This window comes from Cydia splendana, chromosome 8 (genome assembly GCF_910591565.1).
Source record: "Cydia splendana chromosome 8, ilCydSple1.2, whole genome shotgun sequence".
In the NCBI taxonomy this organism is placed as follows: Eukaryota; Metazoa; Arthropoda; class Insecta; order Lepidoptera; family Tortricidae; genus Cydia; species Cydia splendana.
The window spans coordinates 2,325,001-2,349,636 of record NC_085967.1 but is presented as its reverse complement, the minus strand read 5'-3'; the positions used below and the strand labels follow the sequence as shown (position 1 = coordinate 2,349,636).

Genomic DNA, 24,636 nt, shown 5'->3' with positions numbered 1-24,636 from the left:
GTAAAATAGAGGCATGTCAAGATAAATTCTAATGGCATTATTCATAAAGTGCGTTACTGGTCTGAATTAGGTTTGTCTGTCATTTTGACTTTTGTATTTGTAAGAAAGGGATAAGGGATAAAACATAATTTAACTAAATCAAGCCATAAAGTTTTATGAATAAGGGGGTAAATCATACTAGATTAGATGCAGAGCTGTATGATTAAAATATGTAGATCAAAGAGTATATCTATGAATCAAGATACTGGTTGACAATGACCATATAACAAGTGACATTTTAAAATTATCTCTGTTTGTGACAGACATAACTGACTGACATACATTATGTCAGTTGTGACAAATATTTTGCTACCTATTTGTAAAAATATTTGATTCATAATATTGAATAACAAAATTAAGTGGTTAAATTGATTAGAGTGGAGTGGTGGCAGCAAAGTACACATTATGTCAAAGTAGTGATAAAATATATCGTTAGGAGAAACTTTTTTTAAATAATGTATGTTGCAATCAGATGGCTATCAGCATTAAGCTTTGCCATGTGGCTGGGACTGTGCTGTCTTGATATGTATTTGGCCCACTATAAGACTAGCATAGATCTAAGTAAGTATTATAGCAAGAATTAAGATTGCTTTGGGGTTAGAAATTGCCTAAATGATTTTTTCTAAGAGTATTTACCTACCCACATATTTCCTTCGATATTATTAAATCAATTTAAAAAAAAAATTATTAAATAGATATCATCCAATTTCACGCAGAAATACCTAGGTATTTAGGTATGGGACTAGTCTTACAGTAATGTCAATAAGGCTTGTGTTATGGGTACAAGACGACGGTAAGTATTATATAATACCTAGCGATAGAATCTCTATCGATAGGTGAAAACCGGATGAAAATCCGTCCAGTAGTTTTTGAGTTTATCGCGAACATACAACAGACAGACGCGGCGGGGGATTTAGTTTTATAAGGTGTAGTGATGTATAGTGACATATAATAATAACATCCATACCTCGAGAACAAATATTTGTGATAAATACACAAATTATTTCCCTTACCAGACCAGGATTCGAACCCCGGACGTCCTGAAGTCCTACCGCGAAATACAAAAATCGAAATTTCGAGTTTCGCGGTAACCCCTCTGCTTCGTAGGGGTTGTCTATTGTTTGTCCGAATATTATATAAAATAATACTCATATGCCCGAATTTTATTTGCCCGAATTTCATTTGCCTGAATTGTTTGTTTACCATAAAAATGATGTGACATACTCTTTGTTTACCCGATTATTAGATTCCAGAACGTACGAGTGCCATACGTGTTGTTGTCCATATTATTAATTGTAATAATATTATTTAATAGAATATTTAACCTCACCTAACCCACTTTTCCAGTAGTATTCTTTTCTGTAAGGGTCGCAGTTCAAACCTAACCTAACCCATTTTTCTAGTAGCATTTGGTTTCTGTAAGAGTCGCAATTCAAACCTAACCTAACCCACTTTTCTGATAGCATTTCTTTTCTGTAAGGGTCGCAGTTCAAACCTAACCTAACCTACTTTTCTAGTAGCATTTATTTTCTGTATGGGTCGCAGTTCAAACCTAACCTAACCCACTTTTCCAGTAGCATTTCTTTTCTGTAAGGGTCGCAGTTCAAACCTAACCTAACCCATTTTTCTAGTAGCATTTGGTTTCTGTAAGGGTCGCAATTCAAACCTAACCTAACCCACTTTTCTGATAGCATTTCTTTTCTGTAAGGGTCGCAGTTCAAACCTAACCTAACCTACTTTTCTAGTAGCATTTATTTTCTGTATGGATCGCAGTTCAAACCTAACCTAACCCAGTTTTCCAGTAGCATTTCTTTTCTGTAAGGGTCGCAGTTCAAACCTAACCTAACCCATTTTTCTAGTAGCATTTGGTTTCTGTAAAAAAAATATATTATGGCTAGTGATAATTGACAACATTTCATATTTTTAAGTGCTACTTTTTATTGTCTACATCGAAAAAACGCACTAATTTAAGGTACCCGTATTTTTTTTATTTTGCGTAAGTCCTATATTTTGGTCATAAAATCTATTTATATTGTTACTTGAAACAAAAGGGCGTATGTAACAAACGTCATTTGTGAGAATCGTGACGTCACGGATCTGTTTCATACACTGGAAAAAACGTTGAATTAATTTACGTTTGAGCATAGACAACAGTGCGAGTCACATAACTTCAAACGTTAAAAATAAAATCACAAATTAACAAGTGTCACAAACTTCAAAACTCAAGTCAAACGATTGGTTTTCATCCCGTTTTCAATAATATTTGTTTCTAGAAATGCCTCGTATTAAACATTGTTTTTTCAAAACATGCCAAAACAACACTGGTTTGTCGGCGAAAAAGAAGTTTTTTACTGTTCCGACGGACAATAAAGCTCAGTGGTGTGCAGCAGCCGGCTGGGATCATGTACCTACAAGGGCATTATTTATTTGCGAAGATCATCTGAATGTATGTACCTAATATCAAGTGTCACTGGTAGTGAAGTGACAATGACAATGACAATGTCAACCCAATCGGAAGTCATTTCTTTGCTTGTAGTGGCAGAACTGAAGCAGCTGGGTGACGTCAATTTCCGTTTTAACTATTTTTAGAGATTTTGAATACAAAAAATCGTAAAAAATATATAAAATATATTTTTTTGTAATCTACAGGAGCCCCTCTCGAAATGGTTTTCGATTTAGGGATATTGAAATTTTTGAAATGTTGTCAATTATGGCTTACAATGATGATGACAAATGATATTATTGAAATTGATTTTATGGGAAACAAAGTTTCTGGCACGTTACTAATATAGTAAACAATAAGTATTGCATATGTAATTATGGGAAACAATATAATGGCTGTTGACTATTATGGCAAATAAAATAAATAAATAAATATTAGGGGACATCTTACACAGATCAAACCTAGCCCCAAACTAAGCAAAGCTTGTACTATGGGTACTAGGCGACGATATACATACTTGTATAGATAAATACATACTTATATACATAGAAAACAACCATGACTCAGGAACAAATATTAGTGTTCATCACACAAATAAATGCCCTTACTGGGATTCGAACCCAGGACCATCGGCTTAGCAGACAGGGTCACTATCCACTAGACCAGACCGGTCGTCCGTTTCAAATGAAATTATGGCAAACGAAATTCTGGCAAGTTGGTGTATACCTTCGTAGGCAGGGTCATTACCGAGGGCCTACCGCGAACCACGTTCGACGTGTTGCCTTCTTGTCACACTTACGTACGAATTTACAAGTGCGACAGATAGGCAACACGTCGAACGTGGTTCGCGGTAGGCCCCTCTGACTATTATATTACTGACACATTATATTACTGATATGACTATTATAGGCTAGGAGGCCGAAGCTCATAGTACACATATATATATATATATATTGCTATCTAATTCAACAGGTACTGCTGTCACATCATATAAGGTTTACAAATATAGCAATGAGTCCATTTTGAAAGATGTAAAAATTGAAAATTTAACCCAAAAACGGCATCTAAGAAAAAAACATAAGCACCATCGGATTGCCTACCTACATTATGTAACAATTTTGGCTGGCGCCGTTGCTGTGTTCATATACAATAAGAAAACCTTGTTGGTTACATACTACAAAAGTAAGATTTATATACCACTTAAATTGCTCGAGAATCAAATCAGTTTTAAAATAACCGCCGACTATGCAAGTGTTGCCATGCTCCAATGTTGGAGATTTTTAAAGGAAAAGCTGCAATACTATGCTCTCAACATGAAACAAGCTGAAAATGGAAACAACACTAATTTATCATTACTTAAAAGGTTGCAAGACCTTGTGCGTGATCGTAAAGCTCTAGGCCAGATTCTAATGGCAACCATTGAAGAGAACAAAAATATCAAACGACAATGTCAGTTAGAGATCATCACCAAAAATCGGCTTTTACGTTACGTCCAAGATACACAAAAAATAATGAAAGAGAACAAATCACGCTACGTTGATTTCCAGCAACTTTACATGACAACAGCAAAAGAAAACAGTTTGCTGAAATACACCATCAAGAAACTGCAGAATGAAAGAGCTGAAGCAGAGAAAAATTTGGTAGAGTTGATTAATATCGTTTATAGGTCGAGAAATAACGATCTAAAGGCCTATTGCACCCGCTTCATTGTGCATCCGAAGAAAAACTTACTAAATTCGGACGTCGCCGCTGAAATAAACAAGTTTTTGCAAAAACCGAAACCTTTAATAACACGCATTCACGAAAACCCGCTTTTTTCCAACAGTGATCTTGTAACCCCGAGGGTGACTGAAATTTTGGAAGATGATCACAATTTCGCAAGCTTTGGGTCCAGTGGACCCAAACTACGTGGACTGCCAGGTGAATTTGTCTGGACTGCCAAAAATAAAGACGGCTTTATTGAGAAGCTATACGAATATGATAGTGGAACTCGTTCGGATGATGGTGACACCATACGAAGGATAAGGGAATATTCAGTATATCATGATAAAGATAGTCTTTTGGATCAGACAATAAGGTAAGTTCAGTGCGACTGGCGTGGGTGGGATTTTAAACCCTCTGATTTAATGAGAACCTGCTAGGAAAGGATGAATGAATCACCTTCTATAAGTAACATTAGGGGTCATCCATTAATTACGTCACACGAATTTCTAGGTTTTTTGACCCCTCCCCCCCCTTGTCACATTTGGTCACATTTGGCAAACCCCTCCCCCCTAGTGTGACGTCACATTTTTTCTACGAAATCGCCAAATCGAATTAAGTAAGTACCTAAGTATTATTAATATTTTATCAAAATATTTTTGACGATATAAATATTAGTAATTTTATAACCCAAAACTGCTTAGGAAAGAAAATTAAAAGAATAAAAACGATTATCGTTTTAAAAACTTGTTATTTAAATGTACAGCGAATAAAATAATTAAAAAAAAAATTTCGGTTACTGATGAAGGTAAAGTGACGTCACAAAGTTTGTGTCTCCCCCCTCCCCCATGTCACAATATGTCACATTTTCTTGACCCCTCCCTCCCCCTAAACGTGTGACGTAATTAATGGATGACCCCTTATATGTACAGATGTTAGCTTGATAGAGGTAGGTAGCTAATCTAATTATTGGCCCTTATCGCATTGTAGGTACCTAATCAGAGATATTTTTGAAGTGAAAACTTCTTTAGCGGCGCTGTGCACTTTTTGTGATGGGGAAAAAATGTGAAACTCGCGACAGCGTAATGGCCGTAACGCACTATCGCACCGCACCAAGGTCATTGTGCGACGCACCGATAAGTAAGAGCGAGAAAGAGATATCGCTTTCTCGCTCTTACTTATGGGTGCGTCGCACAATGACCTTGGTGCGGTGCGATAGTGTGTTATCACTATTAGACGTAAAAGTAGTAACAGACTATCGCACCGGACCGCGACCTTGGTGCGGTGCGGCGCATTTATCGAGTGTGTAAGCTTCCATCGCACATAATTATTATTAATAGCGGTGCGGTGGGCATGCACGTCGCACCAACTGACAGGTAATAATAATACTGGTGCGCTCCGCACCAATTTCCCTAGTGTGTAAGCTGCATCGCACCGTTTGACAGCTGTCATTTTCAAATTATGACAGTGGAATAATAATACTGGTGCGCTCCGCACCAATTTCCCTAGTGTCACAGAATAAATAATAGTACTACCGTACAGAAAGGAAACTTCCTACAAAACCGAAGTTTGACAGCGGTTCAGGGTCGAATCATGCTATCCCTTTCTAATATATGGCACTATCCCTTTCGGCTATTTAGGGTTGTCAAAATTCAAGTGATTATCTTATCTGTGGTCGTGCACGCAGAAGGAAGTCAAGTGGTGCCAACCCTAATAATTGCTCGGAGCAATGCTGAGCCGAGCGGAGCCGAGTTTGACCGATCTCAGGAGTTTCGCACCCCTGCTAGTGTGTAAGCTCCATCGCACCGATTGACAGCTGTCATTTTCAAATTATGACAGTGGACGGCAATGTAGCCAGTCGATGAAATAACAAAAATGCGGAAGCAGTGCTTTAAAAAGACTTTTTAAGATTTTCATGGAAAAAGGTGCATTATATTACCTCACGTCCTTCATCTACCTCTAAAAAAGCAGAACCACATATATTTAAATTCAATCTTAAAGGATTCCATTGCAAAAATTCGTTGAAAAACACGGAAATATGGGACACTTGGCAACACTGGCCCACGTGCGCGGCAGTCTGTAAGCTAGGATCGCACCGTTTTGACGGTTCGGTGCGATAGTGTGGAAGCCCACGCCAGTACGTGCTATTCCTAGAACCGCTCCAAAGTCGCGGTGCGGTGCGATAGTCTTTTACGGCCTTAATGGCCGTAACGCACTATCGCACCGCACCTTGATGCGGGATGATGATGATCTTGGTGCGGTGCGATAGTGTGTTATCACTATAAGACGCTTCGTAATGTTTGCAACACACTATCGCACCGCACCAAGGTCATTGTGCGACGCACCCATAAGTAAGAGCGAGAAAGCGATATCGATCAAATTGGGGGTAGACGTCACAAATTCCAATTACCATCACACGTATGTTCAATATTATTATCAATAATTACCCGGTGTGTTTCTGTAAAGCCCCCTCCTCACTCGTGCGCGAATCGCGGCGCGAAGCCGCGAACGCGAGTGTGGCGTCGATTTTCGCAGACAGCGAAATCGACTCCACACTCGCATTCGCGGCTGCGCCCGCGATTCACGCGCATAGTCTGGAGGGGGCTTAAAGACGCGTTTTGGTGATCAACCGTTAAGGCTCCTGTACACAATAGGCCAACGCCGGCCACTCCAAGGGACGCAGCAACTCGTCCGTAACTTATATCTTTTTTTTTCAGTTTGGCCGCTAACATCCCAACTTTCCCAAGCTTAAGCGCGAGTGCTACAAGGTTAAGGCTCGATATTAAATCCTTCTCAAGCAAAGGGTTCCTGACAAATGTCCTGCTCAAAAATATATCTTTACAACTGCCGTCCTGCGCTGAAACACCTCCGTTGCCCTATGCTACGAGTACTTGTGATTTGTAGAAAATTTATGCTTGTAACGATGTACCGTTTGTTTACGAATAAATTCATTTGTACCTATTGGGAAGATTGTCATAATTTTATTTTTAGATTATTAAAAAATAATACAATTTGGGATATTAAATCATTGGTCCTGGTAACATTTATCTGACGTAGGTAGAAGGTCGTTGACAGACGACAGGCGAGTCGAATAATAAATTGATTAAATCGAAGAAATATATGTGGGTAATGCCTGAAATCAAATCTTGAAATTCAAATAAAATCAAGGTAAGCATCTGCATGTTTATTTATACAAGGATTTGCGTTTTTGTACAAAGCTTTTCTAATTCGAAACTGTGATGCCGCTGTAGATAAGTTCGTCAAGAGACCTCAAGAGTAGAAAGGCCGTGAACGAGTATGTACTTACATAACATACTGCTCCCTTGCTTCTCTTTTCTTGCTTTTTCCCAATTGCGGTTGTTTTTTTGCCAAGACTCGACGAGTGTGTACTTATATGTGTATATGTTTGGTTTGTCTGTTTGTGCATCGACAAACGTCAACAGTTTGACGTTTGAAATGTTGCCACACCTTAATTGTAAAAATCCTATATTACTTACAGAGGACAAATGAATTTGTTGCCCGTAATTGACACTACTTCGATTAAATGGAAAACAATACGCAAAGATGGACTGGATTTAGACTACGCTGTAGCCATACCTAGAAGCATTGCTAACAACATCTTAAAGGAACTGGAAAAAACATTAGAATATTTTAAGGGAGATCTGGCAAAAATAAAGTAATTATTTTCTTTATCCACCGTTTATAAAGCTTTTAGATTAGGGCCTGAGCCGAATAAAGCATCTCATAAAATTCATACTATATTTATCCGTTCGCGAGATACTTTCTACTAAGAGTGGACGATATCGTCAACGATAGTACAAAAATGACTCCATACAATTCTCATACATTTTGATCCCCTGTTGTCTTGTAACGATAAATCGTGTCGTTACCGTGCCCGATCACAATAAAGTGTAGGAGTGCCCAATCACGAAGACGAAAAAGTCAACTAAAAATGTAGGATAAAATATTGATTTCGTGTTGTTAAACCAGGGTTTTTGGCAAAGAGTATCCTCTCCCACGCCAGCAAGTAGCATATGGTGATCCAGGAATAACTTACAAATATTCTGGAAAAACTATACCAGCTTTGCCGTGGCCCGCACCCGTTTTAGCATTACGAAATTTCCTCGAAGGTATAAAAGGGATTAAATACGACTTCGTCCTAGTAAACAAGTAAGTATCAGAATCTAGTAGTCAAAACTTTTTATGGGGACTTGAAGATAAAATGTTTTAATAATTTCAGGTATAGAAATGGCAACGACCACATGGGCGAACACAGAGACAATGAACCTGAATTAGACCCCACGTACCCCATCGCTTCTATATCGTTCGGTCAAGAGCGACCTTTTGTTCTAAAACACAAAGATGCGAGAAAACCAGGCCCAGATAAAAAACAGATAGCTCCAGGTGAATACAATTTACGTTACTTTAAATCTTCATACTTATTAATAGTTACAGAGTCATCGATATTTCTTAACTTATTGAACATGTATCGCAGTAATCGGGCTTCGTAGGTCACCGTCTGTTTAGCTTTTGTATTCGCATCTTCTTCCTGAAAAGGATTCTCAATAACAGTACTGACTCGCCGACCGTAAGTCTCACAACCTTCAAGAAACTGCAGACAATCTTTGATGGTATTGTCCTTAACCACAATCAAGTGCTTAGAAAGATTTTCTAAAAAAGACAAGAAGCAGCGCTTTGCATAGAACCAAGTATCCGTGCCGAGACGTTTGTTGAACGGCTCCAGCGATTTGATCACTCTGGAGATCCCAAACTCATAGTTCCCTTTAGCGCAATATAACGTTCCGATGACTAAGTTAACGATGCATAAATGATAGAACTTCTTATGTGGATCTTCGAAAATTTGCTGTTCTTCCTCTTTTTCTATCTTTCGCATTATATCCTCGGCCTCCTCGTTCTGGGATGTCATGATATAAGAGACGCACAAATTTGCTAAAACCACTGCACTTATATCCAGAATGTTGTCGTATTGTTTCTTGACGATAGGCTCGTAGAAGCTAGCGGCTTCTTTGTATTTGTTCTCCTGCATGAAGAGGACGTGGGCGACATTCAGGCGCCACACGTCTGACTCGTTGCAGAATTCAACAGATTTCCGGAAAATTTTCTCGACTTGCCCGTAATTTTCCATGTCCCAGTAAATTTTTGCTTGAGCCATCACAACTGGTATGTATCTTTCCAAGGCTTCTTCATACTCCACGACAGCTTTCTTGACCTGATCATTATCTCCTTGAGACCTGCTTTCTTGAACAACTTTAGTTAGCTTCCTCAGTTGTTCAGCGTGTTTGGATGCAATGTCTTCGTATTTCTGAAAAGCTTCCTCAGGTGATGTTTGACTTGTTATGATTGCATCCAAAAAATCATATAAGTAAGGGGTTAAATATTTGTACGTAAACTGCGCGTTTTCAGCTAAGACGTCAGCAGCCAGATCATAATACTCAAACTTACAATAAAGGAGTAATAAATTTGCGAAAGTTTCTGGAGGGAACGGGTCTTGTTGCAAAAGAAAATGCAGTTTCTCGAAACCATCAGTAGGTTTTATATCAATAGAAGTCAGAGCAACGTTGTGTAGAGTCACGGCGTCTAGTTCATGCTCTTGTCTGGGCGGCATGTCGTTGAGAGCCTCTCTCGCGGCTTCAACATTTTTCAATTGGTACTCAATAGCCGCTTTAAGATTAAATACCTCAGTCAGTGCTGTCTCGTGAAGAGTTAGTGTGTTTCCTACTGACTTGACTTCGGAAGTCTCGGCTTGCATGCCGACGGCTAACTCAGGGTGATCACGAATACCTCTTTCAATAACTAGGGTGATATGTTTCAATGCTTGAGGATATTCTTTCAGTTTAAAGTAGCAAAGTGCTACATTGTAATGAAGATGTGCGTTAAAACCGAGTACACTTAGACTGCGTGAAAACTTTTGTAGTGCGTCTTCGTATTGGCTATCTTTGTACAATAGGCATCCGAGATTAATGTCTTTGTCCACATCATCTTGAATATAAGAGTCAACCAGACTTTTGGCAGCACTGGTATCTTCTTCTCCATATTTTATTGCTGATTGTAGTTTGACAACCGTTCGCTCTAACTCTGGAGCTGTAATTTGCATGCTGACTTTATAAGCTTCATCGAACATTGACGCCTCATACAATGCCTGTGCGAAGTATAGCTTGTACTCTGGCACGTCAGGATGCATGGCGGACAGTTGTTCGTAGCAGTTCGCTGCTTCGACGAAGGCCTGAGTCCTGTAGTAACAGTAACCGAGTAAGGACAGTCCAGCCCTGTTTGGGTTAAAATTGATAGCATCATTGAGCGCTTTTATGGCGTCCTCGTACCTTGCTTCCTTTATCTGTAACATCAAAGGCGTAAAATCAAGATGCTATCTGTCTACTATGAAGTGTCTTGCGCAATTATTGATTTACTTTAGTACTATTAAGTAAAGAAATGTCTGGCGCATGTATTGAGTGAATGCACCCTCTGATAACTGCATGATACTCATAATTGCATTCAGATAAGTCTAACATGTGTATGTCCTTTATGCCAGGAATAGGTTGAGTGTTTGCGATCCTAGTTTGAAGAACGGACAGAATAATGTTCGAGAATTCGAGATAGTTAAGTAAGATTGCATTACCATTTGATAATGAATTTGGAATGAACTATTTCGAGTGTTTTATAACAATATTCCTATATTATCTACATCCCTATGTCAAAACCTTCGAAGGAAGTACTAGTAGATTATCAATTGATTTGAATCAAGCTCAAGTACGATCCGGCTATTTACGTAGATAAAGATCTGTTGTGATTGTCTATTTTTTAATGATCAAAACAAGTCGATAACGTAAGAACTTGTAATATCATGCTCAAAGACCTATTTATTAGCATTACTATTGCTCATAATTGCGCATTAATTTCAAATCCAGTTCTAAACGTTTCGCATAACAATAAGAAATAAACAAATAAAGTACTAAGGGAAACTACTTTAGAAGTACTTAATAATTGATAAAACTTTCAGACTTAAGTATATTTGCTGGCATTAATTGCAAACACGTTCCAGCGAAGCTGATTGTTTAAGCTTACAGATACCACAATAGGGTGATTCACTTTTGTATGGAGAAAAAAAAGTAGTAATATTTTTCCTGACTTTGCTCACCAATGGAGTCTCCCCACACTAAAAACTATCTATTTCAATTTTCAAATGAATCGAATAACGTTTAGAGCAGTGGTTCCTAACCTTTTCAGTCCGGTCACCCCTATGACTAACTAGCGAACCTGATTTTACCCCTCCTCCCAATGGTAATAAAAAATAAAACGTGTACGTTTGTTATATTAGGTTAACTTATTACCCCCGTAAAATACCAGTTTTGCCCCCACGGGGGTAATTACCCCCAGGTTAGGAACCACTGGTTTAGAGGTTGCACAAGTTGAAAAGGTAGAGTGAGAACCCCATACATTGCGTGAAAATGAACTATGTTCTAAAATGACAAAATATAATGATCTAATACTAAAATCGAATGAGAAAACTGAATTTTGCGTCTAAAACACGATAAAAGCACTTTTCCTTTGGAAACAGGTGGAAAAACTGGAAAATCTTAATTAGAACATTTATCGAGTAACCAAAATCCAAGTTTACTACTAATTTTACAATTTATTTATATGTAGAAGGTTCAGTATCACACTACTCTCCGCTTTGATGGTAGCCGCTTAAACCATTTTCTACCCTCCGATGTAGAGTCGTTGGTTATTTGAAAAATCTTTGTTGAAGTTGTGCAACCTCTAAATGTTTACCGATTTTAATTTTTATTAACGTATAATATTTTCTTATCATAGTAGAAGAGCCGGCCGCAAAATTTCTAACCGACTTGATACCACGATGAAATGCACAATGGTTTCCCAGAAAAGTTATGCTAAGTCCGAATTCGATAGTCTGCCACGGCGGAACTTGCCGAAAGTACGAAAAAGAAGGCCACTTCCGGTGCGAAAAAAGGGGCTGATTTAACCCATCTGATACCGAGATAGTAGTTATGGCAGCAGTTAGAAATTTACATGTAGACACAGAAAAGCGAAGTCTGCCACTATTTTTTTTGCCGGAAGTGCTTGGCAGACGCTCTCAAAGGTGACCATCGGGACCCCTAAATTAACCCATCTGATACCACCATGAAACCAATGCCAGTCGGTAGGTATGAACTCTCATGTCAGGAATATATAAGTCTGCCAAGGCTTTTCCTGCCGAAACACCATGGCAGACGAGATTATGTAAGCAAGGTCGCCATCGGTTACCCTACACTAACCCATCTGATACCACCATGAAACCAATTCCATTCGGTAGGTATGAACCCCCATTTTAGGAATATATAAGTCTGCCAAGGTTTTTCCTGCCGAAACACCTTGGCAGACGAGATTATAAGCAAGATGACCATCGGTTACCGTACACTAACCCATCTGATACCGCCATGAAACCAATTCCAGTCGGTAGGTATGAACCCTCATTTCATGAATATATAAGTCTGCCAAGGCCTTTCCTGCCGAAACTCCTTGACAGACGAGATTATGTAAGCAACATCCGCATCCGTGGGACCGGTATACGTGATTACTGTAGGCTTATTTATTACTTTATGCTTTTACATATTTGTATATTATTATGTTATTAATGAAATATATTTATAATTTATTAAACCTATACCTAATACATTGGGAATTCATTACCTGCTTACGGCAGTAGTAGGGAGTAGTGGGTGAGTTCTGGCTCACTTAGCCAGGCCAACAGTCCCTCCCCCTTTTTTTCCCTTGTTGAGGCCCTGCAACCTTACCTTGAACCCAACCTAATGTCATTGTAGCTCGAATCTAACCTAATCTATTTTTATTGCTTTTAGAAAATATTCTAATAACAATTATCTACTTTTGCAAAGTTAAATGTTGAATTCTTTATTTCGCAAAATGGAATTTTAATGTGACGATAATGTATGTGCAATCTACTTATAAACTGGGTTTAGAAATATAAAAACACACATTTTATATAGGATAATAAGTTTATTCAAGTAATATTCTGAACATATGAGATATAGTAACATCATTACTTATTCTGTGTACAGTGGAGAAAACATGCAAGTTTACATTTTTCGTTTTAAAATAAAGATAAACTAAACAGTATTTGCCACAAACCGATGTTAAAAAACTTTGCAGTTGTTGGTTGGCATAATACCATCTCTTACAATTTCTCTTCATTAACATTTTATGATACCTTCCTGTTTTTATTTACTTAATTTAATTTTTTACTTTTTATGTGATCGGTACTTCATTTATTTTAGATTTTGGGCTAATATTAGTTTGTTAACCGACTTCCAAATCTCAAAGAAGGAGGTTATCAATTCGGTTGTATGTTTTTTTTATTTTTTATTTTTTTATGTTTGTTACTCTATATCTCCGTCATTCCTGGACCGATTTTGAAAATTAGTTTTTTGATTGTACATGCATACAGATTGGTTCCGTTTTTGTCAAAACCCAGTTCTGATGATGGGATCCATGAGGAATCGAGGGAACTCCTCAAATTTTAAACGCATACATATAGTGATTTTTGGGTTTTTATCATCAAATTAAGCATACACATTCAAAAAAGTGACATTTGATGAAGTGCAACTGCTGATGATGATCAGAACGGAACTCTTCAACGACGCATAGTTCACGTTTGGCGATTTGTCGTCTTCGTTATGTTTGTTAAGCAAGTCAAGTTTTTAAGCCACATTTTTGTCAAGCTCGAGTTCTGATGATGGGATCCATGAGGAATCGAGGGAACTCCTCAAATCTTAAAGGCATGCGTATAGACATTTTTGTATTTTCATCAGAAAATCAAGGATTTTCATTAAAAACTGGCGCATTTGATGAAGTGGAACTGCTGATGATGACCAGAACAGAACTCTTCAACCACGCATAGTTCACGTTTGGCGATTTTTCCTCTTCGTTATGTTTGTTAAGCAAGTCAAGTTTTAAAGCCACATTTTTGTCAAGCTCGAGTTCTAATGATGGGATCCATAAGGAATCGAGGGAACTCCTCAAATATTAAAGGCATAAGTATAGATTTGTTTTCAGCGTTTTAATAACAACACCGAATCTTACATCAAGCGCTCTCCTAAATTCTTTTGGAAATATGTCAAATCTAAACGGGGAGGCTCTAATTACCCTAATTGTTTCAATTTAGGTAGTAATCACTACAACAGTGGCATGGATATCTGTAATGCGTTTAATACATTTTTTGAGAGTGTTTTTGATACCTCAAACTCCTCTTATAACCTTAACAATAGTTCTATGAGCAGCAATCAGTGCGATGCAATGTCCGGAATCGATGTAACTTGCGAGATCGTGTTAAGTTTCTTAAAGCGACTAGATAAAACTAAGGGACCTGGTTGTGACGGCGTTCCACCTATCTTTTTATCTTCTTGTGCTGAGAGCCTTGCATGCCCACTAACCATTCTATTTCAACGATCTTTAAAGGACTGTATTTTCCCCTCCATCTGGAAAAGGGCCCACATTATTCCTATATATAAAAAAGGTTCAAAGTCCAATATCGAGAATTATCGACCTATCTCTATCCTCAATACCATAGGAAAGCTTTTTGAATCCATAATTTTTAAACAAATTTACCCCCTTGTCTCTTGTGGGATCTCGGATAAACAGCACGGTTTTCTAAAGGGACGTTCTACAGTTTCCAACCTAGCTTGCTTCACGAATCATGTTTTAACAGAAATGGAAGGAGGCGGTCAAGTCGACGTGATATACACAGACTTTGAAAAAGCGTTCGATCGTGTCAACCATGCTATACTTCTCATGAAGCTTGAAGCACTCGGAATTCATGGCGACTTGCTCAGATGGGTCAAATCATACCTCACTAATCGTTCCCAAGCTGTAGTTCTTGGCGGCTATAGGTCTGATTACATTAATATTCCCTCCGGCGTGCCCCAACTCGCTTAAAATGAAAAAAGTTTAAAGACTCATCCTTTACTGATTGGGATTAATTTTCATTTTGCGTCATTTTAAAAACGTATTTGACTTCTGTACGTCAATTAATTTTGATGACAATTGTAATCTTGTAATATATTATAGAACTTTTATCTTAAAATATTGCCTATTAACAGGAAGCGTTATGTAATTCGTATAAGTAATACCTAAAAGTCTTGTACCTAGATCTGTAATACCATGGATTGCGACGAATAAATGATTATGATTATGCCGTTCGTTCCGTCTATATGTATAATGCGTGTACGTGCTGTTCTCTGAAAATCTTCAAGAAAAAATAACGGCTAGACCAGCACGAAGTACTAGCGAGTTTTTGCGGCTTTGGAGACCGAGATAAAGCTTACAGGCCAATACCGCTGTGGCCTGGTTATTGTTATGTATACCTATGTATCGAATGTTTTAAAAAAAATTTACTATAAAAAGCAATGTTTTATTTCGATTAGGTCTACATTTTGTGCATATTGTATATCTGAAGTATTTTCGTACTAAACTTGAAACTTTCGTTGAAACTAAATAAAATAATTATTCCTAATATACAGTCACCTGCAATTTATGTTACACAACACACAACGAAGGCCGCAAAAATATCTGACACGATCTTATTTGTAGAACCATAAGAGCATGTCATATATTTTTGCGGCCTTCGAAGAGTAGGTACCGGTCATTATCACCAACTTTGCCCGCATTTAAAAAAAAACACGAATTTCTCAAAAAAAAAAACAAATCGTAATTACTTTTTTTGCTCAGCACGTCCATTGTGATCAAACGCATCAGTTTATTTGAAGAAAAAATATTTTTATCGTGTTTTTACCCATTTTTTTGCGTTTTAGAGGGTGGGCAAAGATATCCGGAGTTTTCGCCAACATTGCCCACGTCAATTTGGTATTCAAATACAGCTCGTATGATGATGATGTCTAAGGATCACTGGTTTTGGGCAATCCTACCATTCCCTGTTAATAACTTAGCGATAAGTGTAAAAACTTTAAAATAAATTTGCTGGGCAATGTTGCCTACCCGTTTTTGCTCATTTCCATATAAGGCTCGCCTAAGCATTTTACAAAGGCTAGGGTTGTCACTTTTGAGAAAATCTGTTACAATAGTTTAATGGCCAAAAATATGATTTTTGCTGTGTTTTTCATTAGTTAACGGGATAAAACATCTAAGTAAAGGATAATAAGACAAATTAAATACAGTATATATTTATAAACTTACTTTAGTGTACAAACATAACCTTATTTTACATGCGAAGTTGGGTAAATTAGATGAAAGTGACAACCCTAATCCGTTTTTGGTGGTGGGCAATGTTGGTATGGATGCCAAATCACCGGATTACTTTGCCCACCGCTAAAACTCGCTAGAATTACAAATTAAAGATATCTTATTGATACTGTTTTAACACCCCCTGGCACTGATTAAAATAACCGACTTGGTTTCACATTACATCTCAAAACTTTTTGAAGTGAAAATTTCTTTAGCGGCGTGTAATAGTGCCCTTGCGGCCTATTTGCTGAATAAATGTTGAAGTTTGAAGTTTGCATGCCAAGTTTCGTGCTTTCTGCCGGATGGGACAGGATTTAGGATGGGTCAGACCAGACTCTACCTCCATACTAAATCGAGCTAAGGAGTCGCACTATAAAGAAATATTGAACATTTTCTTTCAAGTTGATATACAGGGTGTCCATGCATTAGGTTATTTATATTCAATATTCAATAATTTATTCATAAAATCAATACAATTTTACACGTCAATGGTATTTAGAACCAGTATACAAAGTATCATAACAAATTACGATTTTTTTACTTTGGAGCAACCTGTATGTGTTAGTAGCTCCTGAGGTAATAAATAGTATGACTAGATTTTGCCCTGTGCGCGGGGCCCGAGGGCCCCGCGGTCTTCTTGTAGTTTGTTGTTGGTGCTGTTGTTTTTGTTGTAGTAGTAGTAGTAGTAGTTTGTTTTCCAAAGGGAAAAAGAAATAAAGTTGTACTTTTGCTAGGACGAAAAGATCCGCGTGAAAGCACTACATTCCCGCAGCTCGGCCTGGCCTCGCGTGCTTGGGAACTCGTAAGGGACGCTCCGGGCCTTCGGCCCTACGCGGACCTCGGCCTTCGTCCTTCGCTGGGTTTCGAAGCTCAGCGTCGGGCCTTCGGCCCGCCGCTTCGCTTATTAAAACAGTTGGGAGGGTTGGTTTTGCTTCGGGGCTTAAGCGGGAAGTTGGAGCTTAAACACGACCCAATAGGAAAAGTGTCTTAGACAAGCGAAACGGCGGGCCGAAGGCCGAAGGCCGTAGGCCAACTTCCCCCTCTCGTGTGACGCTTCGGGCCTTCGGCCCTACGCGGAGCACGGCCTTCGGCCTTCGCGAGCCTCGACGCTTCGCCGTCGGGCCTTCGGCCCGCCGGCTTCGCTTATCAAGACAGTTGACTTTGTAGAACGCTTGGGGGAACTGCATTCACGCAGCTCGGCCTTCGGCCTCGCGTTTTGGGAGTCGGGGTGGAGGCTCCGGGCCTTCGGCCCTCCGCCGGGGTCGGCCTTCGGCCTCCCGGCCTGAAGCTCGCCCTTCGGGCTCGCTTAACACACTTTTTGTATAGGATTTTGCTTTGTTCGTCATTCCCGCAGCTCGGCCTTCGGCCTCGCCCAAAATTACTGGGGGTGGGGCACGCTTGGATATTCGGGGTGAAGCTCCGGGCCTGACGGCCCTACGCGGGGTCGGCCTTCGGCCTCCCGGCCTGAAGCTCGCCCTTCGGGCTCGCTTAACCTACTTGGAAGTTTGAATTTTGCCCTTGTCGCCCGCCATTTTGGATTTTTCCAAAAATTTTTTTTACATGGTAATGCTGGGCCCCCTAGCTCGCCGCATGCCAAATCTCAGCGCACTCGGACCAACTTGAAAAATTAAAAAAAAAAGTCGGCCATTTTGAATTTTTTTAAATGCAGTTTGCTTTGTTTCGGGGCTCTCTATGACATTTGGTCGAGCACCCCCCACCTACCTCGCACCGTTTGAAAGTTGCCATACAAAATTAAAATGACCATTATTTCCGCCATCTTGGATTTTTTCCAAAAATTTTTTTTTTCATAGGAATCTAGAGGCTTCTATCTCTCGCCATGCCAAATCTCAGCGCGCTCGGACCAACTTGAAAAAATAAAATAAAAAAAGTCGGCCCGTTTGAAAATTTTTAAATGCAGTTTATTTTGTCTCGGGGCCCTCTATGACATTTGGTCGAGCACCCCCCACCTATCTCGCACCGTTTAAAAGTTGCCATACAAAATAAAAGGGGCCATTTTTTCCGCCATCTTGGATTTTTTCGAAATTTTTTTTTCCCATACGAATCTAGAGGACCCCGAGATTCCGTGACCAAAATTTCAGCGCACTAGGACAAACTTGAAAAAATTAAAAAAAAAAGTCAGACATTTTGAAAAAAAAATGGCGGCGTCAAAAACTGCCAGGGTCCTCTATGACATTTGGTCGAGCACCCCCCACCTACCTCCCACCGTTTGGCCGGGCCGTCGAACATTTTTCTGACCGGAAGCGGTAGGCCAAAAGTCGGAATTTTCTGAAGTCACGAGACCGCCCTCTATACGACCGTACCAAAGTCTAACACCCCACGAACCTCCTTCTGGGAGAACAATCATGTCAATTAATCAGTCGTGTTGCAGCTTTAAATAAGACTAATTATTAATTATTAAATTATTACATTAAATTAAATTAATTAAAACTTTCTTCGACCGTTTTGATTATCTTTTTTATTTATGACATTAATAAGATTCTGACTTTTGACAAATGTCATCATTGCCGCACATTTTCAAACAAATTGTCAAAAGCACTGCCAATGATTAATACAGTATGTTTCTTTTTGTTGTCGATTATTGGAATTAACTTTTGTTTGATAATTTAATGTTTTATCTTTTGTTCTAATTAAAAAGAAATTACCGTTAGAGCATTTCTGAGAAGTAACCCTATGTGAGATTTCAGGGTTTGTCCAATGGCTAAGGTCACCCTGTATTTAAAAACGTAAACGTTAAAGTTTTTGGGATATATGTATAGTAGACTATTTATACTCCACATTGATACCATAAGAAGTTAATAAAACTGCCTGAAAGTTAGAGAGGACTATGGAGGAGATTACTGTTTACTAGCTTTTGACTTAACTCCTGGCCCCTGTTTCACCAACGTGACAGGTGCAACGAATTGTAAAATCACTGTTGCTGACGTCACAGGCATCCATGAACTACGGTTACCGCTTACCATCGGGTGGGCCGTATTCCTGTTTGCCACCATCATTGTATTATTAAAAAAAAACTTTATGATATCGGAAAAAAAAACAGATATTTCTCTTGCTAAGTTTATGACAATTGTCACAGAAACACTGCAATTGTCACGAAATTCCGACATAACTCATTACCTGTCAAGAATTACCTACAATTCTTCTAGATCTTTGACAATTGTCAGAAACTTCACAGGAGAAATATCTGTTTTTTCCGATATAATAAAGTTTTTTTTAAATAATACAATGATGGTGGCAAACAGGAATACGGCCCGCCCGATGGTAAGTGGTAATCGTAGCCCATGGATGCCTGTGACGTCAGCGATAGTGATTTTACAATTCGTCGCACCTGTCACCGATGTGAAATTGGGGCCTGGCCTCTATTTCACTACGGTGGCAGGTGCGACACTTGTCGACATCACAGTTGGTACTGACGTTACAGGCCTCCATAGGCTACGGTAACCGCTTACCATCAGACGGGCGGTGTGCTTGTTTGCCACCAACATGTTAATAAAATAAAAACTCCATTATATCGCCAAATACTAAGTACTTATTTTGCGAAGCTAATGACAATTGTCACAAGAAACACGACAATTGTCGGTAATTCTTGACAGCAAATGAGTTCTGTGTAACACTATATGAGTAAAATGAATATAGGCGTGGAATCGAATGTATTTGCAGCCAACAAAATGCCAATGTTTGTTCAGCTACCTGTTCACCTGTTTAAATTGCTTATTATCAATTTAGATCCGGATTTTAAACCTGGCTGACATCGGATAGCCATTTATATTGATGTCAATGGTGTTGGTGAATATTTTAATTCATTCGGGCGAAAACCGGAAGGTTGGTTGGGTATCATAAAATGTTCATGGAGAGAAATTGTAAAGGCCCCAGTACACAATGGGCCATTGCCGGCCACTCCAAGGGACGCAGCCATGCGGTAGAATGAGATAGCAATATCATTTGCTCCCTCTAACGCATAAATGCGTCCCTTGGAATGGCCGGCGATGGCCCATTGTGTACTGGGGCCTTAAGATATGGTATTGTAATCAACAACTGCAAAGTTTTTTTTACATCGGTTTGTGGCAAATACTGTTTAGTTTATCTTTATTTTAAAACGAAAAATGTCAACTTGCATGTTTTCTCCACTGTACACAGAATAAGTAATGATGTTACTATATCTCATATGTTCAGAATATTACTTGAATAAACTTATTATCCTATATAAAATGTGTGTTTTTATATTTCTAAACCCAGTTTCTAAGTAGATTGCACATACATTATAGTCAGGGGCGTATTTTGAAATTTGGCGCCCCGGGCCAATACGTTTCGCCGCCCCAGAAGTAAAGGAAGAAAAACAAAATGCAATCCGCCAGGGGCGGCATATGCCGCCCCTGGGGGTTGGCATATGCCGCCCCAGGAGGTTGGCGCCCCGGGCCATGGCCCGGATGGCCCTAGGGTAAATACGCCCCTGATTATAGTCACATTAAAATTCCATTTTGCGAAATAAAGAATTCAACATTTAACTTTGCAAAAGTAGATAATTGTTATTAGAATATTTTCTAAAAGCAATAAAAATAGATTAGGTTAGATTCGAGCTACAATGACATTAGGTTGGGTTCAAGGTAAGGTTGCAGGGCCTCAACAAGGGAAAAAAAGGGTGAGGGACTGTTGGCCTGGCTAAGTGAGCCAGAACTCACCCACTACTCCCTACTACTGCCGTAAGCAGGTAATGAATTCCCAATGTATTAGGTATAGGTTTAATAAATTATAAATATATTTCATTAATAACATAATAATATACAAATATGTAAAAGCATAAAGTAATAAATAAGCCTACAGTAATCACGTATACCGGTCCCACGGATGCGGATGTTGCTTACATAATCTCGTCTGTCAAGGAGTTTCGGCAGGAAAGGCCTTGGCAGACTTAAAAATTTCCGAAATGAGGGTTCATACCTACCGACTGGAATTGGTTTCATGGAGGTATCAGATGGGTTAATGTAGGGTAACTGATGTACACCGTGCTAACATAATCTCGTCTGCCAAGGTGTTTCGGCAGGAAAAGCCTTGGCAGACTTATATATTCATGAAATGAGGGTTCATACCTACCGACTGGAATTGGTTTCATGGCGGTATCAGATGGGTTAGTGTACGGTAACCGATGGTCATCTTGCTTATAATCTCGTCTGCCAAGGTGTTTCGGCAGGAAAAACCTTGGCAGACTTATATATTCCTAAAATGGGGGTTCATACCTACCGAATGGAATTGGTTTCATGGTGGTATCAGATGGGTTAGTGTAGGGTAACCGATGGCGACCTTGCTTACATAATCTCGTCTGCCATGGTGTTTCGGCAGGAAAAGCCTTGGCAGACTTATATATTCCTGACATGAGAGTTCATACCTACCGACTGGCATTGGTTTCATGGTGGTATCAGATGGGTTAATTTAGGGGTCCCGATGGTCACCTTTGAGAGCGTCTGCCAAGCACTTCCGGCAAAAAAAATAGTGGCAGACTTCGCTTTTCTGTGTCTACATGTAAATTTCTAACTGCTGCCATAACTACTATCTCGGTATCAGATGGGTTAAATCAGCCCCTTTTTTCGCACCGGAAGTGGCCTTCTTTTTCGTACTTTCGGCAAGTTCCGCCGTGGCAGACTATCGAATTCGGACTTAGCATAACTTTTCTGGGAAACCATTGTGCATTTCATCGTGGTATCAAGTCGGTTAGAAATTTTGCGGCCGGCTCTTCTACCATCAGTTAGAACAAGAATTCGAGCAAAGTCAGATGAAAATCGAAAATTCGGAAAAATGAAACACCCTATACCACAAGGCCACCGTTTGAAAGTATCTCTGCAGAATAGAATATGTAGAATGTAGATCATTTGATTATAGGATCTGAAATATTCATGATATCTCATGATAAAATTAGATGATCAAAATTGTATAGTCTGTCCGCTTTTCTAAGATCAAGTACGCCATAGTAAATCTATGGCGAACTTGATCTTAGAAATCGGACAGGCTAATATACCTAACCAGGTACAACTAGTAGTACAAACAGCAACACTCTTATGCCTAATGCAATAAGGTTTACGAAATGTCAGTTAACAGTTAGCCCACACTGGGCCATGGTACAACTACCCTAGCTTATTGCATACGGTTGATTTATACGTTAACTTTATATTTGCATTGGTAAAATTTAATGATTTAGGTAGTAGTTGAGTGACCGAATAGGATAATTCTTTCTTATGCAATATAAACGTAATCCCTAAAGCTGCTAAGTAAATACGTGTCGTTAATCTAATCTACGACATAACGACACCTGCACGTATGGCAGAATGGCCTCATAGATCATTTATCGTTATCGCAAATGTAACGAAGCCAGGGTACTATCGTTATTTCCGTGTGCTCATTTCAGTTTGATAAAATGCTGAATTTCATAAAAGAAGCGATAACGAGAGGATTCGTAACAATGCCTGTCTGTTTAGAAGATAAGGCGTGCCGTTGAAAATGCACATATATTTACATCATCAAGACAAATCAAATACAATACAATGTAAATGCGCTCGCTACACTAGCGTTGAATGAAAGCGTAACGAAACTAAACCTTTATTAAATATGCATGTCTAGGATGAGATGATATTATTTTAATTTCATTTACTTATTATATCTATGAACTGGCCTTACGGGCACTAAAAATGGTACTAGTTCAGCGGTGTGACTCACCAATTCGAGCCAATCGCGCAGCCTAACGCAGCTAGTTGCGACCAATCGCGCGCGTGATGCGAACTCATCAACCAATCGCTTGCGTGATGCGAACTCATCAACCAATCGCGTTGTAGCGGTGTCACACCGCTGTACTGGCCCCATTCTTATTGCCCGTAAGGCCAGTCCTGAGATTATATACGTCAATGTTTAATTTATTGTATTGCTCGCCTGTATGGTTGCAACTAAATACAGTCGAAAGTTTTAATTTATGACCCATTTTGTACCTTGTCACAGTGACAATAGTATGAGGTCTCTAGAGAACATAGCGAATTATTATAGAGTAAGACCAAATAAAGTCTGCAGCGATTTTGATAACATACGCAGTGCAAGTGTTATTTAATATGTCATAATTTCATAGAAGTTTGTTGTTTAAAATAACACTTGCACTGCGTGTGCTCTCAAAATCGCTGCAGACTTTTCTTGGTCTAACTCTGACGAATTTCATATTGATTGTCACTGTGACAAGGTACGAAATGGGTCATAAAACTCATAAATTAATACTTGTTCGATGTCATGAATCATGATTCATGAATAATTCATCATGATTGGCAAAATAGATCATCTATAGAATAAAATATGTTTTTGATGGACTTACCATGGTATATATTGTTTTAGTATACTGTCCGTCTTTGATTTGCAAGTAATCCATATTTTAATAGAATATTTTGCCCAAATTACGCAGTTTAGGCTCAGTAGTTACTAAATCTGGTGTTTCAGTCGAGTTTACCACTGTGGTTACTATGGTAACATGTCTATGATTCAATACATTTGTCATAAATTCATAATCATACGTCATACGTTACTCAAAAAGGTATGTAATGTAGATTTTTTTAATCAACATTAGTAAATGACATATTTTCTTTTTTGCAGTTAAAATTGACCTGGAACATGGGAGTGTATTATTCATGAATCCGCCTACGAACGATATTTGGTACCATTCTTTACCAACAAGAAAAAAGTTGCTAGGTGTTAGAATTAACTTAACATTTCGCAAAATGCGAAAGAAATAAAAATCTTAACTTATTTTATATTTTTGTATCTTCTAGACCTTTTACTTAATCGTTTTTATAATATTTTTAAGAGGTATTCACTTAAATTCTCTAATGTTAAATCAGATAATTTAAAGTTAGTCCAAGAAAAGCCTGCAACGATTTTGATAGCATACGCAGATACGCAGTGCAAGTTTTATTTACCTACACGTCATAATTTCATAGAAGTTTGATGTTTAAAATAACATTTGTACTGCGTGTGCTATCAAAATCGTTGCAAACTTGTCTTGGTCTAACAATATCAACTAATTTAACCCCATAAATTCTTTTATTTACAATACAAGATAAAACTTATTAAAATCATTGGCTGAATGAGGTAATTCCATAGACTAGACGATATCAAACGTCAATAAAAACCGGACTGTC

At 38.7% G+C, this 24,636-nt stretch overlaps 3 protein-coding genes across 3 annotated transcripts; 2 read left to right on the top strand and 1 right to left on the bottom strand.

The window, feature by feature from the left end:
* Positions 1-327: 327 nt before the first annotated feature.
* Positions 328-7,136, top strand: LOC134792625 (uncharacterized). Its single transcript, XM_063763869.1, has 3 exons — positions 328-600; positions 3,455-4,559; positions 6,901-7,136. The coding sequence occupies exons 1-3, from the start codon at positions 495-497 to the stop codon at positions 7,085-7,087; spliced, it is 1,398 nt and encodes a 465-aa protein (XP_063619939.1). The 5' UTR covers positions 328-494; the 3' UTR covers positions 7,088-7,136.
* A 512-nt stretch (positions 7,137-7,648) lies between these two features.
* LOC134792634 (DNA oxidative demethylase ALKBH2-like) lies at positions 7,649-24,246 on the top strand. The gene is made up of 4 exons (XM_063763886.1): positions 7,649-7,859; positions 8,174-8,353; positions 8,424-8,587; positions 24,092-24,246. The coding sequence occupies exons 1-4, from the start codon at positions 7,690-7,692 to the stop codon at positions 24,229-24,231; spliced, it is 654 nt and encodes a 217-aa protein (XP_063619956.1). The 5' UTR covers positions 7,649-7,689; the 3' UTR covers positions 24,232-24,246.
* LOC134792621 (intraflagellar transport protein 70A-like) lies at positions 8,583-23,961 on the bottom strand. The gene is made up of 2 exons (XM_063763866.1): positions 23,817-23,961; positions 8,583-10,538 (listed from the first exon to the last, which is right to left on the bottom strand). The coding sequence occupies exons 1-2, from the start codon at positions 23,868-23,870 to the stop codon at positions 8,604-8,606; spliced, it is 1,989 nt and encodes a 662-aa protein (XP_063619936.1). The 5' UTR covers positions 23,871-23,961; the 3' UTR covers positions 8,583-8,603.
* Positions 24,247-24,636: the final 390 nt, after the last annotated feature.